Source organism: Monodelphis domestica, chromosome 6 (assembly GCF_027887165.1).
Source record: "Monodelphis domestica isolate mMonDom1 chromosome 6, mMonDom1.pri, whole genome shotgun sequence".
In the NCBI taxonomy this organism is placed as follows: domain Eukaryota; kingdom Metazoa; phylum Chordata; class Mammalia; order Didelphimorphia; family Didelphidae; genus Monodelphis; species Monodelphis domestica.
The window spans coordinates 304,111,221-304,124,656 of NC_077232.1; the positions used below are offsets into that span (position 1 = coordinate 304,111,221).

General features: G+C 51.4%; 1 protein-coding gene across 2 annotated transcripts; it reads left to right on the forward strand.

Annotated features, from left to right (window-relative positions):
- Positions 1–4,566: 4,566 nt before the first annotated feature.
- SPRY1 (sprouty RTK signaling antagonist 1) lies at positions 4,567–12,199 on the forward strand. 2 transcript variants are annotated; one of them, XM_056803512.1, is made up of 3 exons: positions 4,567–5,244; positions 5,968–6,910; positions 10,162–12,199. In XM_056803512.1, the coding sequence occupies exons 2-3, from the start codon at positions 6,852–6,854 to the stop codon at positions 11,168–11,170; spliced, it is 1,068 nt and encodes a 355-aa protein (XP_056659490.1). In that variant the 5' UTR covers positions 4,567–5,244; positions 5,968–6,851; the 3' UTR covers positions 11,171–12,199. The 2 variants fall into 2 exon arrangements, with proteins under 2 accessions (XP_056659490.1, XP_007495583.1); XM_007495521.3 differs by having other exon boundaries at positions 4,576–5,244; positions 5,968–6,906.
- The last annotated feature ends 1,237 nt before the right edge of the window (positions 12,200–13,436 follow it).

Consider the following 13,436-nt stretch of genomic DNA (forward strand, 5'->3'; position numbering starts at 1 on the left):
GTCACATAGTAAGTGGCAGAGCTATGATTTTGATCCCAATCCTTTCTCGGGATCTTGTGTTGATTCCATTATACCAGTGGCTTCCAAATGTTTTGGATTCCATATCCGTAGTTTACATTTCTTCTGCTTTTGTATATCATGCACATACTGTATGAAGAACATGTCCATAGTGTGTAACTAATAACTATAAAGTACACAAAAATGGAAATGCGCATCAGATAGATGATTTAGTCCAAGGGGCAATAGGGTGCCACTGGAGTATGTAGAGTGCAGGAGTGATTCGAAATGTCCTTTAGGAAAATTGCCTTGGCAGCTGTGTGGAGGATAGCCTGGAGTCGGGAGAGAACTGAGACAGGGCTTTTACTACAATCCAGGAGAGAGGGCCTAAACGAGGGTGGTAGCAATGTGAGTGGAGAGAAGGAGGCAGATGGAAAAGATATTGAGGCAGAAATAACAAGATTTGGTGATTGAGTGTGAGAGTAAATAGTCATCAAGGTTTGAACCTGGGCAACTGGAACAATGGTGAGCTCCTAGATAGAAATGGGGTGTGAGGGGGTGGGGAATCTCTGTTCTGAACCAGTGTATATGCCACACTGCCTTTTGTGACATGGATCTATTCATCACTTTGGGCCATTTGCCTTTTGAGCAGAGTGAGGATCAGACTAGGTGGTTTTATCACCCCTAACCCCCCAGAGCCATTCCTGCCTTGAGGGAGAAACCCCATGCTTTCAACCACATGGTAGCCACAGGCAAGGGGGCCATGTGGTCTGAGTGAGGAGAGTTTTTCCTTGGTTTTGCTTTTCTTGTAACCCTAAATTCAAAAGTTCCATCTCTCATATTAGATCATAGATTTAGAACTGCAAGGCCAACAAGCCCAAACCCTTCATTTTACAGATAAGAAAACTGAGGCAAAGAAAGCTTAAGAAACTCATGAAAGTAATAAGTGGGAGCGGCAAGATATAAACTTTAGTCATCTAATGCCAAAGGAACTTCCTGAAAGTTTCTGAACCTGTAATCTAGACTGCTAGTAAAAGAAAGGTGGTTTATAAGTAACATGTATATATAGAGCTTACTATGTGGCAGGCGCTGTGCTAAGTGCTTTACGATTATTATCTCATTCATCCTCATGACAACCCTGAGAGGTAGTCATAATAATAGCGAACATTTATATAGCACTTATACATGTAGCAGGCACTGTGCTATACAATTATTATATTCATTGATCCTCACAACAATCCTAGGAGATAGGAGCTATTATCATTCCCATTTAACAGATGAAGAAACTGAGGCAAATGGGTTAAATGAATTGCCCAAAGTCACACAGCTAATAGTCATCTTAGGTCTTGATTTCAGCATTCTATCCACTGTACTACCTGGCCACCCAAGTCCCCTAAATGATTTCTTGGGTAATGGTTACCTCAGAAGTTGTTTTTTTTTTAGCAATCTTGAATTTAAAAATTTGGGCATTCAGCCTTCTGTTGAAATAAGGGAGCTCCTGAACAGAGCTGGCTCCTCTGTGGACCCACAGAGTTGAAAGGAATAGTAGCAAAGGACTACAGTTATAATCGAAGGGAAGAATGGGCCTGAGTTTGTTGGTCCATTATCAATAGGAATCATTTAGATGGCACGGTTCAAGTGGGCATTGGGGTTGTTTCTCAATGAGATGTACTTCCCTTCTATTAAATGTTCAGTCATTCAAAGCAGTTCTGTGAGGCTAGATGCCTATATATCTCTGTGGGATGGTTGAAGCCAGCATGGCACAATGACAAAAGTGGACCTGAGTTCAAATTTCACTTACTATCTGTGTGACTTTGGCTGAGTCCTTTTTTGCCTCTGTGGACTTTAGTTTCTTTATCTATAAAACAAGGGGATTGGACTCAATGACTTCCAAGCATCCTTCCAGGGCAGGACTATTTGATCAATAGTACCTATGTGTATCTGTGCTTACCTTCTGGAGAGAGTCTAATTCTATGGCAAGGTTGAGATTCAGCAGAATGTCAACATCTTGCGACTACTCATATATAAGCTTTTTGAGGGAAGTTCAAGCCATAGGCTGGCACTATGGACCTGAATCAGACCAGAGGTCAGGGTGCTGGGCCACAGGTTACATTAGGAGGAAAGTCTATTGCAGTATAAGGCAAGGAAGTGTGGTATACCAGGAAATGATTGTAGTGTTTAAAAAAAGAACAACAAAAAGGCACCAATAACAAAACAAACAAAAAAGTCCTCTATAAAGGTCTGTTTCTGCATTTGACATAAGAAGACCCAAATAAACTCTCCCCAGTGTGACATGCCCAGTTTTCTGTGACAGAGTATCTTCTTGAATGGCATGTCTGATTTCTTTTTATTTATTGTTTGTCTTTTTAAACCCTTCTCTTTGTCTTAGAATTGATACTAAGACAGAAGAGCAGTAAGGTCTAAACAGTTGGAATGAAGTGACTTGCCCAGGGTTGCCAGCTAGGAAGAGTCTGAGGTCAGATTTGAATCTAGCTTCTCCCAACTTCAGGTCTGGCACTCTGTCTTCTGTGCTACCCAGCTGCTCTAGGTCTGGTTTACTTTGAGAGGCAGCTTGGTATAGTGTATTGGCCTCAGAGCCCAAAATATCTGCATTTAAGTCCTTCCACTCACTGATAGGCTGCAGCAGGTGCTGTGGAGTGCTTAGGTTGTGTCAGATGCAGAAAAAGCCATTGTCATCCACTGCAGCCTGGGCCATCACCAATCATCCTGTGTGTGTGTGTGTGTGTGTGTGTGTGAGAGAGAGAGAGAGAGAGAGAGAGAGAGAGAGATGCTGTCGAATTTTTGTACAGCTCTGCCTCACTTAATCTAATTCACTTCAAACAGGACATTACTCATGATGTCACAGTCCTCTTTAAAAAAAGGAGTAACAAGAACAAGTGACTGGATGACATTAGGCCAGTATTTTAACTTTACTGGTGCTCTAGTTAACTCTTTTAAGCCTAGCACTAATACAGAAGGACTTTCCTCATTGAAGTTTCCATAGCTCAGTGAAACCACAGATCCAGTCATTCTCACTGCTATCCATTTCTGCAAATGCAACATTTTAAATATATGTACACACATATATATTTATAAATAGACATATTTATAGACGCTCTCTTAAAAGAAGTCATCCACTCCCAAATTGTCTGTAATTTGTGCAGAGAAACAGATTTTAAAAAAGAAATGTTTAGTGCTCCCTCTCCTGGTTCCTGCAGCAGTGGTGAAGTGATCACAGCTCTCCATGGCTGTAATGGACACTGAGTAGGCATCACCTGAGAACAAAATGAGATTCGGGAGATGGGCTAAGCTTGTTCTTGTTCAACTAGTGACTCATTTCAGCTCAACCAAAAGGGCAAGAAAAACTCAAATACTTTTGGTAAACAGAAAAGGAAAACTGTTTCCTGGAAACAGGAGAATGCTTGAACATCAGGAAGCCCCCCCTAAGGGTATTATTTCTAGATTTCCAAAATATAAATTCTACAGTAGAACTGGCCATTGTAAATATTCTTGGTTCAGACTGGCTTTATGCTCACTCTGGGCTATTTTGCAGAGAGAGTATTTTGGTCCTACCCTGGGCAATCTGAAATCTTCTCAGAGTAGGACCTTGGAGAAATCCAGAAAGTCACTCTCAGTCTCATCAGTTTCACTTGTCCATAATGAATGAGACCAGATTTATAGAAAAGATTGAGGGGAGAAACCACAAAATATTGCTCTGAATTAAAATTTTCCAGTTCTGACTTTAGATTTAAAGAATAATTTTAATAATAAATATAATAATTGGTTTTTTGTCCTTGTTTTTGCTTGATTCTAAGCTTTCTTGACTCTTTAAAAGGCATGTGTGGGGTGTCCTGCTTTTTATCAAACATTCTTTTTTTTTTTTAGTTTTAAGTTGTTACTTTTTATTTTTTGTTTAAGTGCTGAAGCACTGACACTATGACCTTAATCTTAGATGGGCAGTGTATGCCTTACAGGGGCTAGAATCTGTTTGATTTGGCTAATGAACAGTTTGAAAGTCTAAAGTTACCAGAGCATTAAAATCCAGTGTCATTCATAAGTGGGGGGTGGCATCTTAAGTCCTTCAGTGACCCCTATCAGATTACTCAGGACCATGTCCCTCCTGGGTGCAGTAGCCCTGGGCTATCTATCAGAAGGCTTTGGGGTTACATTTCATCTGACTAGTATTACTTTATTCTTACAAAACTGGTAAAAACCAGCGGGAAAGGATAAGGCAACATTTTTCCTGACTTTCCTTTGAATTCGCTTCTCCACAGATTTGTTTTTAGTTTAGGAAATTATATAACTGCACCTGCCCTTTGAAACATCGTGTGTGTGTGTGTACAAGCCATCATTAAACGCTTACTGTGTGCTTAGCACTGTGCTAAATTCTTGGACCCAAAGGGGGGAAAGTCCCTGGCCTCAAGGAGTGTACATTCTAATGGGGGATGGGGAGGGGAATGCCATACAAATACCGGGGTCCATAGAAGATGAGTTTTCATACAGAGTGTGTGAAGGTAATCTGGAGGGGCTTGTGTTGTATGTGGGAACATTAGCGGCTCACTTCTCTGCCCAATCGCCATCCCCTGGGACTATATAGCTCAGACCTGCAACTTTTTACTCGTTCAGGTTCTCCCCAAGCAGTTTTCATTGGCTTAGGACAGCTGGCCCTCTCTCTGTCTCTCAGTCTCTGTCTCTCTTTCGGTCTGTCTGCCTCCTTCCCGCCTTCACTCTCTTTCTTCTCTTCTCCCTTTCTGTTTCTGTCTGTGTCTGTCTGTCTCTCTTTTTCCCCTCCTTCCCGCCTTCACTCTCTTTTTCTCCCTCTCTTCTCCCTCTCTCCGTCTGTCTCTGCCTCTGTCTCCCTCTCCTTTCTCCTCCCCCGACCCCCTCCTGCCAGGCTCCCCGGACCCCCTTGGGCTGGAGCTCAGGCCAGGGCTCCAAGTAGGGCAGGCTGGCTGGCTGCCTCGGGAGCCCGAACGTGCAAGTGCATGCCTACACCCAGTCCACTTCTGTAAACACCGCGGAGGAAACGCCTGTCAGAGGAAATCCTGTTCCAGGTTTTCGAGCAGCCCCCGTGATGGACACATGATATCATTGGAGGCGGGCCTCGGTACGGAGGTGGAGGTGGAGGCTGAGCGCTGAAATTCGGCTTCGGGGCGTGCGGGGCAGGCTTCTCCGAGGCGGCCGGGCGGGCAGGCAGGGCGCGCGCCGCAGCAACAGCCCGGCTCCCGCAGTGGCCAACCGGCAAAGGTGCGTGTCTGGGAAGCCCCTTCTCATCTTGGCATTAGTTGGGAGCAGTTCGATCGCTCTGCTTCCCGCTCTGCTGCCGGGGTGAGCTGGGTTGGCCTTGGCGGAGGAGGCAGCACTGCCTTTCGGCTACCGCTCCCCAGGCAGCCCCCGCGTGCAAGCAGCTCGCTCGGACTTCCACCTTGGGCCGGCCCCCCGAGGTGCTGGGGGCTCCAGGTCTGCTGTGGCTCTGGGCAAGGACTCCAGGGCGCGAACCCCTTTCCCCCAATCCCGGGAGGGGGGTGCTGGAGAAGTACCCGCGGGACATCCCTCTGCAGCCCTAGCTGCCCCCGGGTCTCCCTCTGTTCCCTGGACTTCCCTCTGCAGCTCTGGCTGCCGCCGGGAGTTCCCTCTGCGGCCCCCTGGGACGTCCCTCTGCAGCCCCGCGGGACGTCCCTCTTCAGCCCTCGCTGCTCCCGGGGCCTCCCTCTATAGAGCTGGCTGCCGGAGCGGGCGGGCGGGCTGGGGCCCCGCTCAGGGCGCGCTGGCTCCCGGGTGAGGGAGCTGGCTGACATGCATGCCTACGGGGCTGCTGTCAATCACCCGGAGAGCAACAGCAGGCACATGGCTGGCTGGCTGCCGGGCTGGGGGCAGAGGGAGCCCCGGCCGGTGGCCTGCGCCGCCAGCCCGGAGAAACAGCCCCCCCTTGACTTAACGGGTGCCCTTTCACCTCTCTTTCCCCTGCAGCCTAGCAGGACCTGTCCCTGGAATTCCAATCGCGCTGGCTGCCCCGTGGGCCTGAGCGGAGCCGAGCGAGTGAGCTGGTCGAGACTGACAGCAGCATCCCGGCCAGGTTACTGCACACTAGAGGTCACCGAGACGTCGGGGAGCTCTTCAGAATCCCGTCCCTCCGTCCAAAGGGGGAAAAAGGAGGGGGAGGGGAGATAACCCTTCCTAAACCTAATTCACCGAGTCTCGGGAGAACTTTCCCAAAAGGGCCTCTTTGGGTACAGCCTTCCCGGGCCCCTTCGGACTGGTCTGCCGCCTTCGGCTCTTTTGGCATCTCGAGGCCTGGCTGTGAACGCCGCTTTGAGATCCACTCTTTGCATCCAGGGCTGGAGCCTGGCTGCACCCCGCCCTAGTTTGGTATTCTCAGCATCGGCTGAGCGGAGGTTGGGAGGCTGAACAGCCCTTGCGCCCCAGCTGCCTGGGCAGCCGCGGATTTGGCTCCGGGGCCCTTCCTATCCTTTCCCTTTCTTCGGGAGACCCTTGGAAGACCTCGGGGAAGCACCCTGCCTGCGGCCCTCTCCCTGGATAGAAGCCCCTCGGAAGGTGCTGTCCCTGTTCAACAGCTGAGCCAGAGAGCTGGGCTCCCGCGGAGAACTGCTAGCAAGGATTGTCTCCTGCAGCCAAGAGGGGGCCAGGGGAAAGGCTCCTTCCAGCTGCCGCCGCCACCGCCGCAGGAGGAGGAGGAGGAAGAGAAGGAGGAGGCGGCGGCGGAAAGGAGAGGGAGGGGGCGTCCTCGGGCTCGCTAAGCCTCGGCTCGCCTCGCTTGGCCTTAGAGGGGATGCCGACCGCCAGCCCTGGCTACGCAGTTTAAGGCTCCGCGCTGGCCCCCCGGCACTCAGTGGATGCTACCTGGGTCGCGGTTGGACCCCTTCGCCCCTGGTGACCGCTCCGAATTCGGTAGGTGAGCTTTCAGGGGTTCCGTCTTGGGCCACTCTGCTTTCTGCGCTCGGTGGGGGAGAAGGCGCACCTGAGCTCCCTTTGGGACTCTGGAGAGGAGGGCTCACACGTGTACCGAGAAAGCTGCTCGTTCAGGAAATGGCGGGGTGCACCCCCGGCAGGTGCAGCCCACCCCCAGCCTCGAGGCCGAGTCTATGGGGCTGGCCTTGGTACCTGCGCAGATGGCGAGCCACCTCACCTTGACTTTCAACCTTGGGTTCCCAGTCCTTCCATTGCGGGGCTAGAGGGAAGGAATGGGTAGAAGAATGCAGGCGTACCCCCCCCCCCCCCCCCAGGGAGGCAGCTCTGTCCGAATGTGAGAGGACTAATTTCTTTCTCCCCCAAATGGGTGGCTTGGGACGGATCATCCCTAAAGTCCCTCTTGGCTGCCTGGGATCTCAAAAGCTGCCCCTTGCCCACCAACCCCTGCCAGAGGAGTTGGGACTGGCTCTGGGGTCAGTCTGTTGGTCTCTCTGAAGGAAATGGGATGGCTGCACTATGGCCCTGGCCAGAGCTCTCATCCCATTCTCGCCTTAAATTTTGAAGGGGATGGTTCAGTTCCGTTTGGCTTTGCCTGCTGGGGGTTGGAGGTGACTGCTAGGCTGGGGGGCGGGGTGGGGAGTGGGGAGTGGGGTTGGGTCGTTTGTCCCCAGCCTGGCTGATTACTCAGCTGGAGATCCTTAGGAAGGAGCCCTCCTTCGAGAGGAGATTCCATTTCGGATCTGAGAAAGAGGAGAGAGGTGAAAATAGTGTGTGGCTGCCCGCGTGGGTGCCCGGGGCCTAGGTGTGTGCGTGTGCGCGCATGCATTTCTGCATATGTAGAGCGAGCCCAGAGCAGCCTACCTCTGCACAGCGCACCTAAGATCAGCACCAAAGCTGTAGGTTGGAAACCCCCCAACCCCCCCCCCCCGGGCCCCCTTCCCCCCCCCCCTGCATTTGCAAGGGCTGTACTCGAAGAAGCGGGAAGGGAAGGGAAGGGAGGAGGAAGGTGCGGCCGCTTTAAAAGTTGGGACGCCAGCCTTCCCGAGGCAATGCCTCTTCTCCTTTGCGAGAGAGGGAACTTGATTTTCATTCATAAGTCTTGCAGCTTTTTGCCTCCCTTCATTTCTCCGGTTTGTCCCGGCCCGGAGGTCAGATGGTTCCGGGCTCCCTTCCCCGGTTCCCTCTGGGTGCTGCTGGGACACTTCGTAGCCCGGCTCCCCCCAGCTGATGCCTGCATTCAGGTCAAGTCGGCCTTTTGAGTCTCTGAACCTGTGGGTGTCTCGTGTTGGTGTGCTCGCTCACCCAGGCCTTTGACTATTTGCCCAGAGAAATTCTCACGAACTGCCTTGATCGCCTCTAGTGGGGCTGGTACTGCTGGCATGGTTGGGAGGGTCCTCCCCCCACCCCGTGTGCTGGCATTGTCCAAAGATTGTTCTTCCTCTTTCCTCCTAGGAAGTCTTTAAGAAAACTCCCTCACTCGTTGCTTGAAAACTGTCCACCCCTCAGCTTCATTCCCTGGGTCCTTTTTGGGGAGCCTAGACTTCTGCCTCCTCTCCATTAGCTGTTACAGCTGCCTTTTCAGAATGGGATCTCAGGTGACTTGTGGTCCTTGGATAAAGCAGTGAGATCCCGCCCCCCCACCCCCCTCTCCCGCCAATTCCCGTCCCCTTGTTTTCTTTCTCATTTCGTGGACTTCATATTGTGTCTCATTTCTCTCTGCAAAGCCTTCTGGAAGAGCGCACAGAGTAAGAGTGCCTTGAAATAGTCTTAAATGCCCCTCAGGGACGGCAGAGCGGGTTATGGCTCTGTTCTCCGTGTTTTAAGAAGTTAATTTAAAGGGGGCAGGGGGGGACGGACGTGAATTTAGAACTAGGGGGACGAGTGGCAGGGAGCCCCAGTGAGTTAATATGACATTTACTCTTAATGGACATTTAGTAATAACTCAAGTCCACTTCCTGTTACGCCTTTACTTGGAGCGTCTCCTGAGCTCCATTCCTCTCTCTGGTGACCCTGGCTCCCTGCCCATAGTGCCTTTCTTCTCCGCTCCGCCCCTGGCCCCTCCTGGCCCCTTCTTCCCCCTCCTAGAATTGGTCTAAGGTTAGTGGTCTCCTTGGGGATGATGAACTTCTTTCCAAAGGGTTTCACACTGATCTGAAAAAGGAAGTCGAGTGCATTCTGGTGACTTGTGTGCCAAGCAAATTATAAATGAGATTTTTTTTTTTTTGGCCTGTGATCGAAGAGTGAATGTTGAGTTGTTTCCCGGGGGAGGCTGGGTGCTTGTTTGCTTCTTCCTTTTGTGGCTCTGAGTGGGCAGCCTTGGAGACTGCAAGCCAAAGGTGACTGTCCCTTATTATTTTTCCATGTTTAGAAACAGAAAGAAATGAAACATTTGGTTTTTATTCCACAAAGCATCCCATCCCAATGACTTGTACTTGGGCTTTTTAAATGGCCCTTTCCCAAGAAAGACTCAAGGGAACCCAGCTGACTTTCACAGAATTGCGCATTGAATTATTTTGAGAGGACGCGGTGCCATGCTTTGCATCTAGCTCCTTAATTTCATAATGAGGAGGAGTTCCGCAGCAAAATGGCCTCTGGTTTTTGAGGCATGTCTTTTCAGCTGAGGACCTTTTCAGGGGCTCCAGAGTGAAATGCATTCATTTTAAGTAGTCCAGGGACCCTGGGGGCAGTGGCCGGGAAAGGAAAGGTGTGGGCTCCACCAGGGAAGGGAGATGCCCACCTTGGCAAAGCCATGGAAGTCTGTTTCATGTATAATTTCTTGACATCATGACTCTAGTGCTTCTATATAAAAGTAAACAAAGAACCTCAATGTATAAATGCACTAATCTTCTTCTGGACACAGACAGCTGCCAAGGAGGGGTCAGTCAGTGTACAGGCTGTCCCCAAAGTCTCAGTGAAGTTTCAAACCTTAAGGGCTTAAAATGGCAGGGCCCCCAGCTTATCCAGCCCATGAAGGGGCACGTTGGGCTTGCTTCCCTTCTCCTTGCAATGTGGAACAGAAGTCTCTTTTTTGATGGCGTAGGGGCTCCTGCCTGCTCGCCTCCCCTGTGATGTTGTGCCCAGACTCTCCTGAAACTGGCCGGAGGCCAGAAGCCCTGCTGCAGGAGAACATTGCCAGGTGGTTCAGACAACTGGCGACTTGTCAGGATCTTTCCCCCCTGAAATGCTTCCTGTCATTTACGGGTTTTTTCTTTTTCACCCTTGATCTCCTTTTAGGATTTCAGATGCATGCCAGGTTTCCAGTGAATGCCAGAAGTCCAGCTCCCTCCCCATGGATCTTCCAAATCCCCGCGGAAGTGGCGGCGGGTCATTCGTGGTGATCCAGCAGCCCTGCCCGGACAGGGAGAGCCCAAGCAGCGCCACCATCCTGTCCCTGGACCAGATCAAGGCCATTCGAGGCAACAATGAGTACACCGAAGGGCCTTCGGCGGCGCTCAAGAAGCCCGGCCCTCGTCTGGCGCCCAGGCCCGAAAAGCCCGAAAGGACTCACGAGATCATCCCCCTGAGCATGAGTAACAGCGCCCCCGCCCCCGCCGCCTCGGAACAGCGCCCCCCAGGCCACTCCAGGGCCCCAGTGCTCAGTAGGTCCACCAGCACCGGCAGCGCCGCCAGCTCGGGCAGCAACAGCAGCGTGTCTTCGGAGCAGGGCCTGCTGGGCCGATCCCCGCCCTCCCGGCCGGCGGACCGGGCCATCCGGGCACAGCCAAAGCGCGCTTCCTCCGCCGGGGGCGGCGGCGGCACGGACGACCTGAAAGGCCCAGCCAAGGGGGAGCCAGATGTGGCGGCGGCCCAGCACAAATTCATCTGTGAGCGCTGCGGCAAGTGCAAGTGCGGCGAGTGCACAGCACCCCGGGCGCTGCCCTCCTGCCTGGCCTGCGACCGCCAGTGCCTATGCTCTGCCGAGAGCATGGTGGAGTACGGCACCTGCATGTGCCTCGTCAAGGGGCTCTTCTACCACTGCTCCAACGACGACGAGGGCGACTCGTGCGCGGACCACCCCTGCTCCTGCTCGCAGGCCCACTGCTGCTCCCGCTACCTGTGCATGGGCACCCTGGCGCTTTGCTTGCCCTGCTTACTGTGTTACCCCCCCGCCCACGGCTGCCTCAAGCTCGGCCGCGGCTGCTACGACCGCGCCACCCGGCCAGGCTGCCGCTGCAAGAACTCCAACACTGTCTATCGGAAGCTGGAGAGCGGCCCCTCCCGGGGGCAGGGCAAGCCCTCCTGATGGGGGGAGGGGCGGACTCGATAGCTGCGGGCTCCCACCTTCCACCCCTCCTCTTCCCTTCCCTCTGCTGCTGGATCTGGCTCCTGGATTTCCTCCCTCTCCTCCCGGGGATGACCTTCAGCAACTGGGGATGGAGCCCGCCTTGAACAAGGGGCTGGGGTGGGGGTGGGGGGGCTGATCCTCCTCTCCTCCTTTGCGTCTCCGTCATCGAGTGACCCAAGCCCCCCCTTGGGTGTTGGTGTTTGTTTGGTCTGTGCGTCTACTTCCGCGTGGTGGAGTGCTCAAAGAATGATGCATTGCATTTCTGGAGTAAGCTAGGGAATGAATGAATGGCGTTCCCCTTGGAGCTTTTGTCCTGGGCTTGGAATCCTCCCGGAAGGTGGAGACTAGTCTTCTTGGTGCATAAAGTTTCCCTTCCTCCTCCCCCGCCCCCCCAGTGGATTGCCAAGCGCGTCCTTCACTTCCTCCCAGAATTCCTGATTTTCTCTGTCCCTTGCTCACGGCCCCCCACCTTTTAGGTCTCTTCCCTCCCATTCCCTGCTCCCTCTCTCAGTTTCTGCTGTCATCGAGGTCACTTGGATCCATCGCTCACCTGGGTGGTATTTGTATATCTGAGTTGTCTTCTGGGCCCCCTCTGGAGTCATGGAAAATGTGCCGGGCTCCCTGCCTCTCTCCCTGGCCTCCACACTCCCTCGGAGCCCTGCAGTGGAGCACACCCATCCCGACCTGCCCCAGGCCAGCCTTGCCTTAGCCACAGCTGCCTTGTGGCACTGCCTGCCTTGTATATTGTATGTATAAATCACAAAGTGGAATTCTGACTATTTTTAAGACAAAAGTCTGTTCAACTTTTTTATTGTAAAGAATATTTATTACGTGAAGCTCTATTATTTTATGATATTTATTGCAAAGAACTGTCGAAATGTACTCTTGTCTGAATATAACAAAAATAGCAGTACCTAACGAAAAATAAGGGTGACGAAAGAAGTACCTATGTTAACTATAATGCAGAAAATATATTAATTAATGAAAGACTCTCTTCATTTCTTTCTTGAGCAGCCACGGGGTTCATGCCCATTCTGCCAACGAGCTGTGGGTTTCCCTGCCTGCCTTGGTGAATCCTTACTGGGTTTCCCTGTATGGATTTCATGGAGAGGCACAACTTGGGATCCAGGCACCCATTCCCTGTGGGCTATTGCACCAAAGCGTCTAAATCAGATCTTGCAGATTCAATTCTATTTCAAATGCTTGCTCTTTAAGGATTCCCCTATTAAGTGATTTTTTTAGTGTAATTTTTATTAGTTTTGTAAATTAAAGGTTCTTGGTCATTGACTAGTCCCTCAGTACTTTAGCTATGTGGTCACTTTTAGTGGGGGAGATGAATTTTTTTGTAGACTCAGAACTCCAGTCCCCTCATTACAGATTAAGAAACTGAGGCACAGAGCCCCTCTGCCTTGCCCAAGATCACAAAGGTTGTAAATCCACCATTTGAACCCAGGTCCTTTGGCTGAAAGCCCAGTGTTTGCATTAACATCTGCATTCGAAGGATCTTGTATGATGGGATCCCTTTGGTGTTGGGTAGATATGGGCAGATGGCCTCTAAGGTTTCCTTCCAGCTCTCAGATTCTGCGATCCTGCTTTTAGTCTATATGAGAAGGGAGGGAGGGCTGGGGCTAGAGTCAGGAAGACCTGGGTTTGGATTTCCACCTGTCACTTGTGATCAGCCCTGGGACCCCTGACAAATCACTTCACCTGGAGGGACCTCAGACCCAGTAGAGGCCTCAGCTAGTGAAGGTTTTTAGAAAAAGAAAGTAGTCCCAACTGTAGCAGCTCCCACTGACATAGAGTGTGTTCAGTTTAAAAAACAAAGTAAACTTTGGGGGCAGCTGGGTAGCTCAATGGATGGAGAGCCAGGCCTAGAGACAGGAGGTCCTGGGTTCACATCTGACCTCGGACACTTCCCGGCTGTGTGACCCTGGGCAAGTCACTTAACCTTCATTGCCTTGCCCTTACCACTCTTCTTTCTTGGAACCAATACATGATATCGATTCTAAGGTGGAAGGTAAGGGTTTAAAAAATAATAAAAATAATAAAAGTACTTCGAGGTAGGGAAAACCTCAATGAGGTAGTTCCAAGGACCATTATCCCCATTTTACAGTGGAAGACCCAGGGTCATACAGGTAGGAGATGCCCAAGGTGGGATTTAAACTCGGGTCCCCTATCCAACAACACTAACTACAGTAGTATCAGACATCTATTTTTGTACTTA